The sequence below is a fragment of the Pipra filicauda genome, unplaced genomic scaffold (assembly GCF_003945595.2).
Source record: "Pipra filicauda isolate LSUMZ 115617 unplaced genomic scaffold, ASM394559v2 scaffold18_size4552066_pilon, whole genome shotgun sequence".
In the NCBI taxonomy this organism is placed as follows: Eukaryota; Metazoa; Chordata; class Aves; order Passeriformes; family Pipridae; genus Pipra; species Pipra filicauda.
In genome coordinates, this window is record NW_024104298.1 from 2,123,178 (window position 1) to 2,143,922 (window position 20,745).

At 36.7% G+C, this 20,745-nt stretch overlaps 2 protein-coding genes across 8 annotated transcripts in view; one reads left to right on the forward strand and one right to left on the reverse strand.

Moving 5' to 3' along the window:
- The window catches only part of CASK (calcium/calmodulin dependent serine protein kinase), a 210,025-nt gene that overhangs the window by 103,821 nt on the left and 85,459 nt on the right, over positions 1–20,745 (reverse strand). For all 7 annotated transcript variants that reach the window (XM_027741886.2, XM_039380225.1, XM_027741879.2 and 4 more), the window contains exons 3-5: positions 16,158–16,263; positions 8,776–8,853; positions 7,475–7,547 (exon numbers count right to left, since the gene is read on the reverse strand). In XM_027741886.2, the coding sequence (XP_027597687.1) occupies positions 7,475–7,547; positions 8,776–8,853; positions 16,158–16,263 (257 nt within the window). The remainder of the gene's footprint in view (positions 1–7,474; positions 7,548–8,775; positions 8,854–16,157; positions 16,264–20,745) is intronic.
- On the forward strand, positions 141–2,505 carry GPR82 (G protein-coupled receptor 82). Its single transcript, XM_027741891.2, has 2 exons — positions 141–212; positions 1,377–2,505. Exon 2 carries the CDS (start codon positions 1,410–1,412, stop codon positions 2,451–2,453), a length of 1,044 nt encoding a protein of 347 aa, XP_027597692.1. The 5' UTR covers positions 141–212; positions 1,377–1,409; the 3' UTR covers positions 2,454–2,505.

Sequence of the window (20,745 nt, forward strand, 5' to 3'; positions counted from 1 at the left end):
AACATCTTGTCTGAACTTTAAATGCCCAGCTGCTTTCTGACACTGAAAGAAAAGTGCACACTCTGAAAACCTACTTATGTCAGAGAGATATTGTTCTTAACTGTACTTTCCAGATTCAAGTGTCACCGTTTTCATTGCAGCAGTGGAGACAGAACAGCCATCAGACAGAAATATTTCCTCTCAGCAAAGGAAGGTGCCTGCAGCTTGCACAGGTAAGCTTCAAACTACTACTTTGTTTTACCTGACAAAATTTGGTCATTGACACAAAAATTATCATTAGACTTTTAAATGAGTACATTCAGCAATTGTTTCATGAATTTAACTTATCATAAACATTTTGGTTCAACAAGACATGAACTCAGTGCATACTAAACTGCAACACCTAGGAAAGTTAATTTTTTAATTTAAGTTTAATTTGCAAGTTGTCAAACACTGCCTACAGCAGAGTTTTAAACTCAGCATCTCAGCTTTTTATCATACCTACACAGAATCCTCTTTAGCATCTGAGTTCATTTGTTTACAGCTGTCTACAAAAAATTATTATTTGTCTGTAAGTTTGAAATCTCTTAATTTGTTCCATATGATTTTACATGAAACAAAAGCTAACTAGGATACACTGCACTAAAATGTATGTATGCATACAAAAGTAAAAGCTCTCCAGAAGAGGTTAGTAAGTTGAAATACCAGTTTTTATACACAGTCATTGTATAGAGCTTTGATTTCTTATTTTCAGTTTGAAAATTGAGAAAAGATTGAAAACTGATCTAGGAAAAAATAAATATATTGCAGTTTTGGACAACCATTTTATATGTTTACAAATATAGACTAAATGTATATCTAATATTGGAGTTTTGATAAAACAAGATTAGATACAGACTTGAGCAAAAAATAAATGCATTTAGCCGGATTCCTACATCATACTGAGTCTAATTTGTACTTAAATGGAGGTACTGGATGCTCCTCTGCATTTCTGCAAAGTAATACTTTGCATTTAATTTGCTTATGTAAACTTTAAATGGTTTTAAATGGTTTCCAAATTAGGTTACAGATGTTCCGGCAGGCTGAGAAATAAACTAAGATTGCAGAAGTTATTGCCAGACCCTAGCCCGAACCTTCGGTTCCTAATTTATTTTTGTTAGATTCTATGCACATAAAATCTTAGGGGTTTAACATCAGCCAACTTTTCTTCTCAAAATCTCAGTGGAAGAGAACACTCAAACTGTAACCTCATGCAAACTCAAGATGGTAACAGCATCAAACAGCTGTTAGGAACACTGAAAAGTAGGGGAGAAACAGAAACAGCTGAGATATGAGCAAGGAATAAAAGAGATGTTAAATGAACATTACAGAAGAATAATTTTTTAACTGTTTTTCAGCTCTGACCATTCATTCAAGATATACTGGCATAAATGAACAACTCAACATGTTTTCTTCAGCCATCGTCAGCTACCACTGTAGCTCTGCCTGTCATCTACTCCTGCCTATTCCCTGCTGGAAGCTTTGGAAACATTCTTGCTGCCTGGATATTTTCAAGGAAAGCGCCCACAAGGAGAACACAATACATTTATCTGGCAAACCTCGTGACTGCAAATCTGTTTGTATGCAGCACAATGCCCTTCCTGGCTGCCTACTTTGCAGGAGGGAAGCGCTGGAGCTACGAGTCCTTGGAATGCCGGATAGCACATCACCTCGGGACGCTGGTCATGCACGTCTGCATGTATGTGACCATCATCATCCTGTGCTCAATTGCTCTGAGCCAGTATGCCACGCTGAGGAAGAACTGTGACACACAGTACTCCCAAGCAGTTAATGAAAACTTCTCCAGATGTTTGCTTCAAGCGTTTCGTCAGCCAAAATTTGCTAAATATTTGTGCATTGGTATATGGTTTACTGTGCTCTGCATAACAGTAACAGCTATAACATATGATGTCCAAGCAAAGGCTTTGGAATACTTTCCCAGCTGCTACAACATCCAGGTAGAAGCTAGTGAATTTACTGCAATGATTGCAGGTTCTGTTGCCACTGCGTGTTTTTTTGTGTCTTTTATGACAGTTCTGCGGTCGTACTATTCTCTTACCAGACATCTGAATAACATACAAAAAAATAGCTGTATTGGAGAAAAACATCTAATTTACAGTAAAGTGAAAAGAAACATTCTTGTCATCCAGATGATATTAACTGTCTGCTTTCTTCCGTATCATATTTTTAGGCCTCTTTTTTACATACTGCTTAGACATAATGACTGCCCAAGGTTAAACTACTTAGTGGAAATTAAAAATTTCCTTACTTGCCTTGCTGCTGCTAAAAGCAGTTTAGATCCAGTTATAACCCTTCTGTTAGATAAAACATTTAAGAAAAGTCTTTATGGCCTGTTTACAAAATCCACACCAGAACATCAAAAACGTGACGTTGATATTTTCACTGAAATGGGAAGGAATATGGAAAGATTTTAGTAACTATAACTACCAACAAACTGATTTTAACTACCTATGGCCATGTTTTGATATGAAGTGGTAAATATTCAAATAAAATAATAACACTGTATTTTTTCAAATCATCTTGCTTGCTACATCAATATTAGCCATAATAAATTCAATGTGTATATCCAAATGAATCCAAGCAATCTGTACAGTGAACTGTGTAATACCCATCCATTCATGAAATGCAAAAGATATTTTATGTTTCACCTAAGGACAGCATTTTTACCTAAACAATCAAGGAAGAAGGCAGAAACTAGGCTGAAGTTTAGGACCCAATTCTTGCCCATCATCAAAAAAGCCCGAGGTTTTGGACACAGGTTTCCTTTACAAAAAAGGCTGAACAAAACACAGACAATTGCCCTGGAATGGCTGAACCACAGCTGATGGCCAAGTAACTACAGCAAGACTGAATGGAGCAGTGTAAGTCCTCCACAGATGCCCAGGGCCACTGACAAGACTGGTTTTAGACCAGCAGCTGCAAGTCTGGGTGAGCAAATATGTTCACTACCAAAGCACCCCTATAATTTGCACTGATACAAACTCAGAATCCAAAACTTCTGTCCTTTCTTAATTATATTTTATAGGGAATGTAGCTGCACTTGTTAGGATACCTCAGCATGTGGCTGACTGTGGTTGTTTCTCTTAAGACAGAGTTGTTGATGGCAGTATAGGTTGAAATCATTCTTTCTCCAACCCTTCTAGTAACAACCACTTGCTCCCCAGCACTTATCAAAAAGACAAGAAAATGAAGAAAACTTTGGGAACTACTAATCAAATATAACATTGTGACAGACTCTTAGCAAGATCTCACTCCAACATTTCTACGTAGTGCCAAAAAATGATACATGCCTTGCTTTTTTCCTATGTAGTCTGTTCAAGATTATGTCTCCTTTAAATTTTTTAATTGCATCAAAGTTTTTCTTGTTTGAAATGGTGGAAAAGCTTTTGTGCAGTACAGGCAATTCGAGAAACTACAAATTGAGTACTATATTGGTCTAGCATTGGAGAGAATAGTTCATGGAGGAAAAATCCCAGAAAAGTTGAAAGGCACGAGGGAGAGACAGAAAAATACTACAGCATAACACAGCTGATGTGGCAAACTTCTTGCATTGCTTAGACATCCTGTGGCCAAATCAAAAGTTAGAAGGTGACTTGTCAATTGCATAGTAATTTAAAAAAAAAAATTCATTTCCATTGCAGTGAACACGAAATCCTAAGGCAAATATGCACAGCACACACTTTGCGAAGCAGTTTAAAGGCTCCAAGTGCCTGTCTACTTTTTGGTTAACCCATTCCAATGTGCTGCATGGGTAGCCAGCTCATCAATCAGAAGACACATGTTTTCTGACTGTCTGGGTAAATGACTGAAACATATAAACCTACTGACCAGAAAGCATTAAATGTTGAGCTCTAAGAAGGCCAAGCAGCATAAATATAATTCTCAGCAAAACTGCTTCTGATCACCCAGCAAACAGCTAAAGGTACACTAGGAAAAGGGCTGGACAAAACAGAGGGACTCTGAGATAGGAAGCAGAGGACTAGACATAAAGAGGAAGAAAAGTGTACTGCCTGAATAAGCACTGAGAAAAGGTACTGAAAGCTTTATTCTTGGAGTCTCTTAACTTCTGCATTGAATGAGGAAGAGCTCCTCAGAAAAAACATGGCCAGGTAGGACACTTCAGTTCCACCCAGTTAGTCATTTTGCAGTCTTAATAACTTTTAAACAATTTAATATGTAAGAAAATCCTCACCAAGAAGTTTCTACTGGATCTCAAGGATCTAATAACTTCTTGAAAATATAGAAGAAGCACCAGTCATTACTGAATGTTCGCAGAAAGCATAAAAGAAGTTCAAAGTGAAAAGAGTAGAAGGAAAGCAACATGCAACAGATTTCTTGTTTTGCATATTCAAAGATTGGAAAGAGAAGATGGTCTTACAGAACAGCTTCTATTCTGGTAATTTTTTAATGTAGTTGAATATAGAGTTATAAACACATAAATACATGTCCACTAGTTTTATTCATTTCCCAGATATGCCTAAAAGCAGAAGTGTAAGAGTGTTAAACTACTGGCAAGATCTGAAGTGCTGAACTACAGGCAGTTCAGGCAATGAAAGACAGAAGTGGTAACTGAGTGTGCTCTCAGAATTCACATGATTAATTAAGTTCTGTACAGTGCAAAAATCAACATTCAAATCTATGCACAGATCAAGTCTCAAGTCACCCGGACCAACTCAGATTTGTATATGACACATAGGACAGTGCATAAGGCTTAGTCCTATTCCCTGGAAAAAGTGTTTTTACTCCCAGTCACAGAAATATTGAACTGAATCTTAATAGCAGAGAAGGCAGAATTCATGTATTTTGCTTAAGCAGTTTCATCTATTTACATGACCACGCTGCAAACAAGCATTCATACCTACCAAGATAACCTACAGTAAAAATTTTGGATGTCTGCATTTCGCTGATAAGCTTGCCCCACCTCCAGTTGCACACCAATCAATTTGCTAATCAGAAACACACACAAACACTCAAACTATGTGGAAATCATGGCATCAAGTTGGAGTATTTGGAATGAATTAAGGAGAAGTCCCAGCAACTAAAGCTCTTGATGTGATTAAATTACTCCTGTATCAGTTTTACTAAAAGGTAGCTTTATAACAAGATCTGCAACTATGGAAAATGCTACATAAACATCACAATACAGGCTAACAGAAGATTGCAAAACCTCTTGATGTTTCACTGATAAAAACCATTCCATTGCACTTATTGCAAAAATGAACAAGCGACAAATGACACTCAAACCATAGCAAGAGTTTTACAGGAAAAGACAAACATCTCATTTCAGACCAACATTACTCTCCTTTCCCTTTTGTTGTTCTCTTACATAAAGATTATTCTGTTCACAAACTGCTGTGCAATAACATTGTGTATTGGAAAAAAACTCCCTTTCAATGCTGCTGCTTTTGGTAGCCATCGTTTGGGTATTTCTGACACAGCAAGGTGACTACAGGTCATCTTGTGAAAGCTTTCATGTTTTGATTCTGTCATCAGAGGTGAATCTGAAGCATATGGGAGTTTGTCACAGGCTGCACAGTGCTGCAGAAGCTTTGGTACATCCTGTCATTTGGAGAAGTCAGGTGAAGTTTCTGGCACAAGAATACAGCAAACTAAATACTCCTGTGTAGCTCTACCAAATCAGTCAAGGAGCTAAGTGAGCACAGAAGTGGCTAAAAGACACCTAATCCTCGCATGGGCTATAAGGTGCAAATTTTCCTGTGCATCAGATGATGATCAAATATTTTGCAGTTCAAAACAACACTCACAGAAAGCTTAAAAGGAAAAAAAAAAGTAGTATGACTTTATCAACATTACAGATTTTATAAACGCACTTTCATCCATTCAGGTATTTTGGAAACTGGTCATTTACTCTACTTCCTTTCAAAACACTGCCTACAGTGACATCTAGAGCTGGGATACTGCAGTTAGCTTAATGTCTTCTGCACCCAAACCCTGTAGTTCTGCACTGCTTTTGCCAACATGAACACTGTTGGTTTACACTACTTTACACTGACACATTTTTTCTAATCTAATTGAACAGAGTTATTTCTAAGGATAGTATTTAAAAGAACTCTGTGATTCTGAGGTTTTCAGAGACTGGACAAGCTCTAAAATAAATTCCCGCTTTATACACAGTGAAATGGGCCTCCCTCAGAGGTCCCTGAAACTGAAATTTGTTTTTGTTCAATCACATGGTCCAACAAAACCAAGTGGAGTTTTCAGAAAGACACAGCAACAAAAAGATGATGTTCATTCAGAAATTCTTATGCGCTATCAAAAATGAACAATTAAAAGAATTCAAAACCTTCAAGACAGAACATGATGAGATATTCTACCACGAATTATGAGGCCATCCTTTGAATTTGACATAAGAAATGACGTTTAAAATATCAAACTTTAAAAAACTAAAAAGCCTATTATGCAATAATTTTCTTGACTTTAGAAGCAAAGGAGTAAGAGGCTGGGAAAGTCTGCAATGTCTGTGTACACAAGAACAAATGACTCCTTAAATGAAAATCATCAGCCCAGTGTCTGTACTCTCTTCCCTCACAGATCACCTGGAGAAGTTTGAATCTTCTCTTACCCACTAAAGTCCAAGATTCACTTTTCAAACTGCACCATCAGAGCTTGTTAGAATTTTCATTACTTCCTACGGTGTTTGGCTCACTTTGAATAAAACCAAACTCTCAGAAAAGTGGGAATAACTATTAACTATATATTAACTATAAGTAATAACATTAACAAAGAAATTGTATATTCAAATTGAAGACTGTCAAACACACTTCAGTTAAAACTCCCAATTACTTACATTAAAATACTTTGGGATAAACTACTTCCATAAATATTGACAAAAATAGTACAAAATTCACCAGATCAAAAAGAGAGTGTACATACGCTGTTGTAAAACACTGCATTTCTCCTCACAAACTTGTTTATATTAGAGAAGTTTTCATGATAATAAATGTTTAAGACTGGCTGCAAAAAGTAGATAATACTACCAATATTGTAGCATTTAAGCATGTGCATCTCTCTGAAATCTTAGTGTGGATGAGGACTGTCATTATACTGTCAAATTGATGCCCTTGAACTACCAATTCCAGTTTAATTTATGCAATTAATTTATATACACATTTTCCTAACAAGACAAAAATGCAAGCAGATTTCATTTGAATATTCAAAAACTAGAAATTAAACTGACTTTCAAAGCAAGTTGTAATCAAATGCATGTGTAATTTGTGAGTACAGATCTCCTAAATGTTCTATATTGATGAAATTAGAGATCTTTAATCTTACATGAGACAATAAGAGTAAAGATTCACTCAGCAAATAGAGATTCCTTTTCTAGAGCTCCTGTCTTTCTCTAAATTACAGAAATTGAAATTCAGTAGTTGACACTATTGTGGTGAAGAAACAAAGAGTAATTAAACCCCCTTACCTTCACATCCCTGTGAATTATATTATTATCATGACAGTAACGTAGAGCTTCCAATATCTGCCTCATGTAATGACTGAAAAAAAAAACACGTTATGCATGACAAACCTGCAGGAAAAACTACCATAAACATGTAACAAACTAAGTTTTAAGAGTCTAATTATATAAAACTAATCAAACCAACTCAACCTCAAATATACAGGGTTCTGTAGAATGAATTTCTGTTTATAATAGTGAATAATACAAGCTAAAGTTTGAGAATTATTCTGATTGAAGCCAAGGAAAATTAGAAAAGAAAAATCTGTATTTTTGTAAGGTTTCAAATGATCAATAATTCTGCTTCGAATAACAAGGAAGTCAGGACTGTCCATTTTTTTAATAACAAAACACAGAAAGGAAATAAGTGCCCGATTTATCTGGAAAAGTATTGGACCAAGACCTTGGCTTTCTTGGTGCAGGTTGGAGACTGACTTCTTTCTCCCCTGTGTCCAAAGGATGTCTTAAGAGATCACTGACCACAGTAGAGTCAAGAAAGCCAAGAGCATCCTATGTTGCATCAGACAGAGCATTACTGCGGGCTCAGGGAGGCAACCCTTGTCCTCTGGAGGCTCCAGCTGGTTAAAGGGAAGGTTTTTCTCTAGGAACATAACTATGCACTGCAATCAAGGTGCTCAGGGAGACTGTGGAGTCTCCATCCTTGAAAGTATTCTAGGACCCACTGGACAAAGTCTCGAGCAACATGATTCAAATGCCAAGCTGACCCTGCCTTGAGCAGGAGGTTGACATAAAGACCTCTTGATGTCTCTTCCAATCTGGTTTCTACAGCGCTAAAAAATCTGCAGTGTGGAGAAAAGTAAAAAAATAACCTCATGGGCTTTGAGGTCAACAACCGTGCCACTAGGACACTGGCTTTTATTATCCTTCTGCAGTTTTATAGACTCTCTCATACTGTTTCAAAAGTTGAAGTGACCATAAATAAAGTGATACATAAGCCAGAAAAAGAAAAGACAACGATCTAGCAAGACCAGTAAAATTCACACCTGTCAGGCAAGGCACCTAATGGCATCACAAGAGATCCAAAAAAGGCAAAGACAGACAATGGGATGTGAAATACTGTTTTACTCAATAATCTCATTCAAATATATAACTGGTAAATGACAAAATGCTAATTATTGTAATAAACATCTAGAGTGTGGAAACAGGATTCCTTATAGTAGTCTGACTTTTAGCTAACAGATTGTACAACAGTATATTCCGTTCTTTTCTATTTATCCTGTGGGATTAATTAAAATTATAATACATACCTGGCTACAGCCTCGCTGTAGACAAATCCAGCATCTGCTCTCTTCACAATTTCAAAACACAGGTCTGCTCCATCCATACTGCAGGTAAAAAGAGGGAAAAATGCTGAAGATAGATAACTATAATCAATTACATAAAAATGCTCCAAAAGATCTATTTGCTCCATTTACATAAATCTTACATAAAATGCTCTGGATACATGTACAGTGAATTGCACCCTAAAAGAGCATTTAATAGGTAATCTAACAGAAAATGGCTTGGCACAGGTTAACCATTTTATGTCCCTGACGTCATATAACAATTTTGTCAAAACACCGGCAATACCAAACATCTCTTTTATTGCTAAACTGCTCATTGAGCAAGGTGTGCAAGACAGCAGGAAGTCAATGCTCTGTACAAGAAGGTTCTGCAAGTTAACAGCCAACGTCTGATATTTGGTTAAGTGTGTTTGTATTGCACTACCAGTGCAATTCTATAATAATGACTGTAGTAACAAAAAAATCTTATTCAAATTGAATTTTAAATGAAGACTTTAAGAAATACTCTAGAAACGTAGTGCAGTCTTTCCAGTTGGCATTTTCTTGTGAGGATAATTAAGCAGCCAAGATGAGATTTTACACCTCACAGCCTCACTGAAGTCACCTGAGAACAGTGACAGCCCACATACTGTATCACTAGCTCTTGATACCTTTTTCCTGTTCTCCCTAATTGTCTGTAGTCTTTCTGATCTAATTTCCCACAATAAGTGGGAAATTACACTTTAGATGCAGGTATATTCATAGATCTTAGGCTGAAATTAGACTGCCATTTCTCAAAAACTAAAGCAGTGTGGAGTGGCAGAACTGCCCTCCTTTTCCCTCTCCTGTAAGTGACCTAAGGCAGATTGATATCTAGAAATATTCACAGCTTGATGGGGCAAGGAGAGAGAGTAAGAAGAGTTAACAGGAACAATAAAAATAACATAATTCGCATTTAACAAGGCACTTCCAAAAATATCGATTGTAACATGTCATTTTCAGCCTTCACACCTCTTCTTTTTCCTCTCCATAAAGACTCAAGGGGAAAAAAAAAAAAAAAGGAGAATTTGCAAGGTGTCTAGAAAGCCAACATTACCAGGCTGTTTCATTAAGTTAACCAGAATGTCAGCATCAATCACTTTTGCTGTGTTACATACCTGCAATAATAAACTTCTTAGGGAGTCACAAGTCATGTGCAGAAGTTTTAATTCCCAAATAAATCCAAAAGGTATCCCCATACAAAATACACTGTCATGTGGATAGAGCACTGACAACTGTAAGAGAGACCGGTGACCAAAAGAAACGCACATCGAGAAGTGCAAAGAAACCCACACTGCCAAACCATGAATGCTCTTCACTGCTTCAATATATTCCTCTGTAGGTTTTTTTCCCCAGTGGTTTTTCTGTCTTGCTCAATTTCCTACAGCTTGTCTGTGTACAGGGCTGAACATCCCCCAGAGAATATGCTGGGCTGCACTGCACGTGGCCCTGCACAGCAGCCGTGGGGTCAGGCTCAAGGAGAGCAGCATAAACCTGGATTTCACTGGAAAAATCTCTCATGTCAATCACTCTTCCAACGTTTGCTCGCACCGTAGAACATACAAGATGTCTGATCAACTACCAAAAGTGAGATGTCATTCTCATGAAACAGCAGAACCCTTTAGAAAACTAATTGCACTCCGACTTATTATAAACTATGTATAAATAAAGGTCCAGAGGCACTTAAGGTTTTTAGCAGCACCAACAGTTGCTGAGACACTGAAGTAAGAGTGTCATCCCTTTAAACAAGGTATTCATAATCAGAACAGTCTTTAACATGTATTTCTACCTCCCACTTACATATATCAGCATTTTTCATTTGAATTTTCTAGCAGTATACGGCAGTTTTAATTTTTCTTTGCAAATATGTTTGAAATTTTTATTCCATTAAGATGACTTCTGTTGGTCTCCAAAGCACAAATAAGCAGTAGGTGTATTTTAATCTCTGACTTCAACTGACCACTCTCTCAAGATAAAACCTTTTTTAAGAGTACATTTTTTTTAATGTATAAAGAGGGTTTGCATCACCCCATGTGATACAATACATTCAATGCATGATATTGAATTTTACCTGAAAAATCAAAAAACTTTTGTCTAGCTGAGGTTGCAGAAAGCAAGAGTCAACCTCAGTCATAAGAAACCCCAGAAAAATCAGTGCACTAACAGACTAAAAACTCAGCAACACCTCAACCACTTACAAGATGACTCTGCAGAAACTGAAAGGTTTGTGTGATACAAGAGCATTTAAGTTTTGGGATACTGATGTAATGAAAGTTCAGAAAGTCTCAAGGGTTTGTAAGTATCAGCATAAGCACATGAAAACCAACAAAAAAAAAAAAGATAAGTTAAAATCCACTGAAATAAACAAAAAAAAGCTATATCCATGCTGAAGACTTATGTGGATGATGCAAAAAAAGTTGGGAAAAATCACTACATTCATAACCTGAGAGAAACCCCTGACACCAGCAGAGGGCACTCACGGCAGGTACATGAACTGATATATATATATAAAGAAAAATAAACATACATATATATATATATATAAACCACCCAAACATACCACCTCACACAAATGTTTGGGTATTAGTATGAACTACGTCCCCCAATTAACCCATATTCTATATTGATTCCTCCATATTTTTAGCAGAACTGTGCCTGGATCTCTGCCCTTTGGATAAATGTCTCTTTCCACAGCTCTCTCAGTGCTGCTGTTCATCTTGAAAATCTTTCTACTCTTCTGCACAATGCTGAGGATAAGTTACACACTGCCCAGAAAATTTACTCCTGAATCATGTTCAGTGCAGAAATCTGCTGTGACACTAACAGTGACTGAAGAACAGACATTATACTCCAGAAGAGATTTATGTTTTCATACTGGGGTATGATAGCTTTGAATTTGCAGATGACCTAATAGGATGTGGCCTATAGTTTAATTTACTGAAGAAGAACCAGAAAGCTTTAGAAGCACTGCTTTATTTAGGGAGCCAAAGTATTACTTAAAAAACCAAAAAAATTAAGAGTTACTCATAGCTGAGTTTACCGAATTTTGTACCATGTATGTTCAAGGCTTGTGAACAATGGCATTTTTTCCTTCAGCTTTTATATACTTGCCATCATCACTTACCTCAAATAAACTTCCATAAATTAATTTAAAAACTACAGCATTTAGTTTTTCTTGAAGCTCTATGTAGTAACCTCTGAAAATTAAGACCAAAAAAAGTCCAAATACTCTTATTTGCACCCAGGTTTTAGTTCATTATGAACAATTAAGTGATGTTCCCAAGTTTGCCTTCTCAGCATCCATTTAGAGGCTCCTTTAGACTGAGACAGCCTTTCCTCACAGGAGAGCTGCTCTGTCCCTCTGATCTTCTTGGTGGCCTCCTCTGGCCTTGCTCCAACAGGTTGATGTCCCTCCTGTGCTGAGGACCCCAGAGCTGGATGCAGCACTGCAGGTGGGGTCCCACCTGAGCAGAGGGACAGAATCCCTGGCCCTGCTGCCCCCGCAGTGCTTTGGATGCAGCCCAGGACATGTTTGACTTCCTGGGCTGTGAGTGCACATTGCTGGGTCATGTCCAGCCTGTCACCCACCAGCACCTCCACAAGCTCATCAACTTATGCTTAATGCACACCTGCAGTTCCAACTGCAACCCTGATAAAGTACTGCTTTTATGGATTTTGAGAATTTAAAACTAAAGCCTTTTTACATGTTATCTAGATTAAATGGCAATGTTATATGTATATAACTATACATATATATATATATACATCCTAACTGCTAAATCTAAATGGATCAGTTCTTCTAATGCCCCAAAAGACAAAACTCTCTTAGAATGCACTAAAAAACCCACAACCCACCTATGTATAGTGGTGAGACAATATTCTGCAAATGACCAGATATGAAGGTATCTGCAATCCACTCACTGCTCCTCTCTAAGCTCTTCAGCACAAAAGTACTCTCAGTCCCCACACTTTGATTATAGTGAGGATAAACTGCATGTAATGCACTCTAAAATGTGGTTTTCAGACACCTCAAAAAGGAATATTTGCCTTGTTTTAGAAACACTGCAAGTAGCAGAACTTAATCAAAGTATCTCCTTGATAAAAATCAATGATCATTAGAAAAAAATGTAATAAGCAACAGAATATAAAAGTGATACTTGTACAGCAAACAGAAAACAGCATTCTATGTAAAACCAGGAGGCTCAGCAGGGATCTTGTCAGTCTCTACAAATACTTGGAAGGGAATTGTAGCCAGGTGAGGCTCAGCCTCTCCTGTCAGGTAAAAAGTGATAAGAGAAGAGGAAATGGCTTCAAGTTGTGCCAGGGGAGATTTAGATTGGATATCAGGGAAAATTTCTTCATGGAAAGGGTTGTCAAGCACTGGAACAGGATGCCCAGGAAGTGATGGAGTCACCATCTCTGGGGTTATTTAAAAGATGTGTAGATGTGGAGTTTAGGGACATGGCTTAGTGGTGGTAGTACTGAATTAATGGTTGGACTTGATGATCTCAGAGGTCTTTTCCAACATAAATGAGTCTATGATTCTATACAGAGCTGTCAACAAATAACACCAGGAATGGGAAAGGAAATGGCAACTGTATGACAGGGAGTAGAGCTGGCCATTCTCAGATGTAAGGCCTCTCTAGAGCCTCCAAGGGATCTTTTCCATCAGTGTAAAGAGTCCATTACCCTTCTAAGGGGCAGCTGGGGTGTGTGTGAGGGAAATCATTTGGCACAGGCACATCCTTTCTCATTTATGATGTAATAACATCTAAGTACTTTTAAAATAATAATTTTACTTCAGCAATAAGATTTTCTGGGATGGAGTCTGCTTCTTACTCTACATATGCACTTCATCTATTACAACCCACTGCTTCTCTGCAGTTTAATACAGCAGCACCACATGGGTGACTGCAACCTGCTGGTAACACACATATGGCCCCATTCTAAAGACTCCTTGAATTTGTGAATAAATAGTGGTTAAAGACATAGCTCAATTTTTGGTGTTAAACCTCATTGCTACTGTTCATGTTCATCAGTGCTTCTATGAATTGCGATTTGTTTTTTTAAATGTTTATTTTAACCAACGTTTTCAAAACTGGGCACAAATTGTATATTTTCCTGAGCGTTACAAACTGTTGTTATCAGGTGTATGCTACATTTGCCTATTCAACTTGTACTTTTTTGTATCAACAGATTTGGCAAGATATTTAGGGTCATCCCAGCAGCTGCTCCACGTAGCTCACAGACTATAAAACAGTAGTGGACCTGTGTCTCATTTACAAGTCATGGCACCAAGTTTTAGGTTCAGTTATTCTGTGCATTTCATATGTTGGGCCTGAAAAGCACCTGCCAGCCCACGAACAGCTCATCACCAGCTAGGTTTATATCTCCTTTGCAGATCCGTGGTGTCTTCCCCTTCTCAGTAACTTCTGAATAACTAAACCCTAATGAATTCACTTTATTAGTGAGGACAGAACTTTGTTGCAAATCAGTTGAGTTCTGTTACAATAACAGCATAATGAACAGGAGGCAGTATGAGGGAAAATAAGTTACCTAAATGTACATAGATGCTTTTCTGCTAACTACAGGTTTCTTAATATGGTCACAATTATACAAGTATGTCACTAACCCATGCAGACTCAGACAATGCTGTTCTTACTCCACAGCAAACATCAGTCTTCTGCTGAATCACTTTACCAAAGCATCCCCTCCAGCATAACACATTGTGCCCACAACTCTTCCATTCCCTGCCACATTTGGAGCACAGGTGTTCCTACTGCCTCATTTTCCATCACTCTTTGTTACAAAAGAGTGATGTTTTGCAGTGTACAAAGAAAACAAGGGCACACATATGGTAAACAATTATTATCCTTCAAATAATTTAGCCTCGTAATTCCTTCTTTCATGTGGCCTGAAGTCAGGTACAGTATTTGTGTAGTAATTCTAATTGTTCAGACTTATTTTTTATGTATACAAACATAAATTATAATAGGCCTGCCATTAAAAAAATAATTACTGCTTTTGTCTCATATTTCTGAGCTATCAGCATAGTAAAAATAGAAGCAAAACCTTTTTTCCATTTCAAAATCTTGTTAATTATCAGAGTATGTCTCCCCAAGGTGTACATAATTATTTCATAATAGGGTAATTAAAGTCCCTTGGTCCATGCTTTGGGATTTACAAAATAAAAATGCAAAGTCAGTATTGAATCAAAATGTACAGAGAGGAAAGCATAGCATAATTATTTTACAAAATCATAAGTTTATAAAATCACCTAAAAAAAAAAAGCAGAAGATTTTCAAACAACAACTTTCATCTTTACCCAGGTTTTTTGCCATTACCTCTTGCCTTTCCACTTCCTCAATGTTAAAACACGTGAGAATTATTTTTAAAGTGTATATCTCAAATCAAATTTTTGGCTCTAGTGGACAAGTCAATCTGACCTAACACACTGACATGATGTGGTTGCTCCACCATAAGCAGGTAAAATGCATCAGAGAACTTAATGGAGGAAGATTAGAGAAATTCAAAAGGTACAAACATGTATGCCCAGACACACTGGGAATGAATATATGTGGAGCATAAAAAGAAGAGCTGGTAGGTGGAGAGCAGAGAGAGAAGGAAGATCGAACACAGAGCATGCACAAATTACCATTCTGCATGTCTGCTTCTGTCCTTCCCATTTAGATAAAACTTAACTCTAGAAGGACTAATAATTTTCCCTCAAAGAAAAAACTGGTGATTTAGGGGCTTGCCCCCCTTTTTTTTTGTTGTTGATTAAAAATACCTGTCCACTGCTGAAGTCATGTTTTGGTCACCCTTCTGACTAAACTCTCACATTGAAACTTCCAAAACATATCTTTTAGACAAAGGCCTCTTTTAATTTATTGTGAACAGTTATAGTGACTTACAAGAATATCTAAATACTCCAATAAGCTTTACTTTTTTATCTAATAATGCAAAAGCAGTGCTAAAGTAGCAACAAGCTGGAAAAAAAATAAAAACTTTACAACTGGAACAGAATATCGTCAGCTACCCAAGGATGATGTCTATCACCAGATTTTCAACTTGTTCTCATGAACCTTGTTAGGGACACAGCAGCCATCAATAAACAGCTTCCTGTCTTTAGAAAGCCCTGATGTTCACCACTTTGCCAGTGGGACAACTTTTTTAATTTGAGACAACCTGTTCTTGCCAGAAATAAACATTTTCATGGCACTCTAGACCTCTGAGCTACAAAACACGCAGGTGTGAGCAGACACACTTGTAGGATTTTATTTAGTAAATGACAACAAAGAAAGGTAAAATCAAAGAGAGAAACTTACAACTCAAAGACCATATAAAGCATTCCATCTGAGCTGTATGTCTCCAACAGTTCAACAATATGAGGATGCTTCAGCATGTGACAAATACTGGCTTCTCTCTTTAGATCTGTGGAAGATAAGAAGGTAGTAAATTAGCTATTATTCAATAAAAAAAATTGAAAACAGAACACAATGTTTGGAAAGATGTACACATCTGAAATTTCTAATAAATTCATTAATCTTTATAAAAGACACTGATGAGATGGTATTTAATTATGCCACTTCAGAACTTTAGTGTGAAATTAAGTTAAAAATCTCAAATAGATCTCAAAATATAAACACACAAAAAAAATTCATGAAGTGACTTATTAATAAAAGATCTCCTTGGTCATAATCTGAAAAACTGCAGAGTAGTAAGTTCTTTTAATGCACATATGCAGACTACACCAACATTTTCATCCTAAATATGCAGTATCACTACAAAGTTATCCCCAAATACAGAAGACAGGCTCTTTCACCACACTACAGAAATATTAAAACCTGGAGGTCTCCAGTCTGACCCGCCTGCTCAAAGCAAGGTCAACTAGAGCAGGTTGCCCAGGACCACACCCAGTTGGGCTTTGAACATATCCAAGTATGGAAACTCTACAACCAGTCTAGGAAGCCCACACTGACACCTGACCACCCTCATAAGCAAAGACTTTTTTTTCTTATGTTTAAATTTCCTGTAGTTTACTTCTTTAATGGTGGTTATTTATTTTTAAATCACAATGTATGAAATGACACTGGCACAAATTTTAACCAGCATATATTAGCTTGTATCTCTAGAGAAGAGAGAGGAAAGCAGAAAAAGCCGTGACTAAAAGAAGAGCAGAAACCACCCTGAAATCTCTCAAAGCTTGAGAGATTTTGTTTTTAACTAAACAACACTTACTTTTTATGATCACAAATAAATCCTTCTGCAGGTATAGAAATGCAAAAATCCAAACCACACCGAATTTTCTTTCTTCTGTGTTGAAACTATTTGATATTTTTGTTATTTAATCATCCCTGAACTTTTTTTTTCTTTTAACTTATCCACTAGGATTCTAGAAAGAATAGTAAAATCTTGAATGAATAGTCTTGATGATAACCTGAGAAGTGGGGAAAATATCAGTCTGAATTCTGAAATAGACATTTTCCTTTTCTCTTTCTATACAATTGTTCATTTTTCAAGAACAACTTACCTATGTATTAATGGAAAAATAAAAATATGGTCTCTTGGTTTGAAACTGTTCTCCATATTGTTGTGTTACACTAAAATGACATTTAAAATGCACTATTTTTACATGCCCTCTTACATTTCTAATGTGAATCAATGACATTGAAAGATAAAGCAGCAAGAGGAACATTTTTTCATATGAAGCATTTTACAGGTAATTCAGATTTATGCTAGACTTTGGACCTTCCAGTCATCCATAAATCCAAAAGAAATGCTCAGAGTTTGGAAATGACTGAATTTCAATCCAAGAAAAATGTCTGGATTCATGAAGTGCAAATTTCCTTACTAGAACTTTCATATTACACCTGCATTACGTGAATCCCCCCTTACAATCTTGCAAATACAATCTAAAAGCAAAATGACAGAGCAACCCCTTAGAAACCATTATGTAATAGGAAGGGCAAACAGAGCAGCAAAAAGAAGCATCTTTCACTGATGCAGAAGAAATTAATGTAAAATTTGTCCTTTACAGACAGATGAAATTCTGTAAGAAAACAGCAATATGTCTTTCACTCCTGAAAATACTCATGGATCAGTTCTTACACCACCTTCATGCAGAGCAACTACTGAAACCATGTTGTAACATTCCCTTCCATCACACTTAGGGTTTGATTAGTCATTAAATAGTTACCCCTTCTTTTCTAGGCAGAGAGGTTCCCTGAAATGCACGTCCAGTCTTTCCTAAACAGGATCATGGATAAGCACACCGAGGCATGGCAGGGAAGAAAAGAAAACTATGTGATTCTGTGAATGACCATGATCTTCAGAAAATACAGTGCTTTTATTTTGCCTCTTACTGTATAATGACTTTAATGCTACCACCCTTCACCATGATCTCCAATATCTATTTTAAGTGGAAGGCAAAGAGAAAATCCAACAGGAAATTACAGAAAAGTCCTGCTTTCTTTACAGGTAAAAATTGTTTTCAAAATAGTTTATTTTGGCTGCTTCCTTTATTTAATACTTTACGGGCTTTATTTGAAGAGAGTTAGAACTGAGAGGAAGAAAGTATATGCTGCCATTTCCCTCATTCCTCTGTGTAATATCGGATGAGTACAACAACTGCTCACAGACTGAGCACCAGCACAAGAGGAAGGACAAACAAAGTGGAAAATAAAATCTCCAAACAGGAAAAAAAAAAAGAACAGAAATTACAAAACAAGGTTTTGTATGACTAAGGGGTCTTAGGGCTAAGTGCAGAACAAACTTCCATTTTAAAAACACCGGGGCCTTGTTCAACAGTAGACCTATTAAGGAACAAGAAAACTAGGTATAATGAGACAGAAAATTGATTTAACAAAGCCACAGGGCAGAAAAGAGATGATGAATTCTGAAGTATATTTGGATTGTGACCCAAAGGTCAAAATATGTCATGTTTAAGACCAGTAAAAAGGAAAAGGGAGGCAGGAGAAAAGGCAGAAATGGCACATATATTTCATTGTTTTCACTGAAAAAAATGACATCAGCATCTATTCAATTCTTTATCAAATGCTTTTACCAGAATGAATTAAATTTCACCTTCACAGGTTCCTCAGAGGTAAATAAAATCCCAAGTACCTACAGATACTGTTTCAGTTGTCAATGCAACATAAAACCAAGCAGATGTTTAACTGCAAGCAGGTGACTGAAGATTTCCTAAGAAAAATCCCATTATTATCTTCTGACCCCCATATTATTTGTAACTTATCATTCTGAATATAACACTGAATGAACTATTTGTTGTTAAGTTTTCTAAACCTTTGCTGAGCATTTTAGCAATGCTGTGTAGTAATAAAGGTCCCAGACACAGATCCTATATCAAAATAGGCCTTTCACATTCCAAACACCTACAAAAGATTCAGAACAACTCTAGAATCTGCCAATGCAGCAAGTCAGCTTTAAGCAGCAAGAGGTGACATTTTATTTAGTAATGGTGATGTGTCTCATATTTACAACAGTCTCCTTCACTAGGAAACAAAATTGAGCTAAAAGAACATACCCTAAGGCAAGACAAGGTCTTGGAATTTAAACCAAACTGTCATCTTTTACTTGCTGGACTATTTAACTTTATGTCTGAATCCTTTTTGAAGACTTCATCTATTCATTTTTCTCTTCTTAAGAGAACTGAAGAAATTACTTTCTGGTCTGTTCTTTAAGACTTCTCAGTCAGCACTTCTTTCAAAATTAAACATTAATGACAACAGTGATAATAAATAGAATAGCAAGGCTTAAAAGCACAAGCTTTAAAAGTTTAGCTGGTAGCTGCATGAAAGGTATTGTAACACAACCAGAAATAGGGAGAAAAACTTGGTGTTTCATTTAACTTGTTTAGCACACAGGTTGATATGTTACATCCTAATTTGAAAAGCATTTAAAAGCTGTCATTTTACACTAGTGTTACCAATAAATGTTCCAGAATTTCAGTCTGTTTACAAAACTTTGAGGTTTTTTTAGCAACAGGAGAGACGTTAAAGCTTCCATTTTAGACCTGGCTAATTATTTAGAGGGTGCTAAAGTTGTTAAAATGACATGAAAGTTCAGACTTCTGTAACAAAGGAAAGTTCAAAGATGGCAAGGGGAATTCCCAGCGATAATCACCACACAGAGAAAACGCAGCCTCATGAGTGGATAGTGACAGCGAAAGTGAATTGCTGGAAGCACTAAAAAGATAACTTCTCTAAATAATCACAAAGAAACATATATCAGTCTTTGATAGAAAAATATAAAACATGAGCATCACTTAAAATTCTCATGGGAGTTAACAATCTAATATCCTACGCATCTCTGACAATTCTGGCAAACACCCAATTTCCTTTTGAAGTCTGATACCCAAGGTTTTAAAACATCTCAAACACAGTGAACATATTTTCAAAGTATATTCATGGTATCCCACAGCATGGAAGAATCAGATGCTCTCTAGCAGTCTACATCATAGCACCATTTTAGTACCTTAAAAGTGACATGCACAGACTGCAGCAGCCACATCTTTTTGGGGGAAGGACAGCACCAAGTTTCTTAGCAAGATGGAAGACACATGTCACTTTTATATATACACAATTCATTTATATACATACACCATTCTGATTTTCCTGATTCAGCCCTTTAAAGGATTACTTCCCCAGCCACAGCTCGGGTATGACAGTATTTTGAAAGGAAGTAACCACATCAGGAGTATACTTCTTGCTTGAAATACTTCTATATATTTTTTACAGTGAAAATATGATTATATTTAATTTAAATAGATATGGTAGTACTAAGTTTTAAAAGGAAATCAATATGCTTTGTTCACTTGGTTGTGTCATGATCACCTACCAACCTTTGGTGCTCATCATGGAGAAGCTCCCAACCATTCCAACTGGAATGCTTTCA

Excerpts from the sequence above, each read along its gene's own strand:
- GPR82 (XM_027741891.2), top strand. The coding sequence starts at position 1,410 with ATGAACAACTCAACATGTTTTCTTCAGCCATCGTCAGCTACCACTGTA.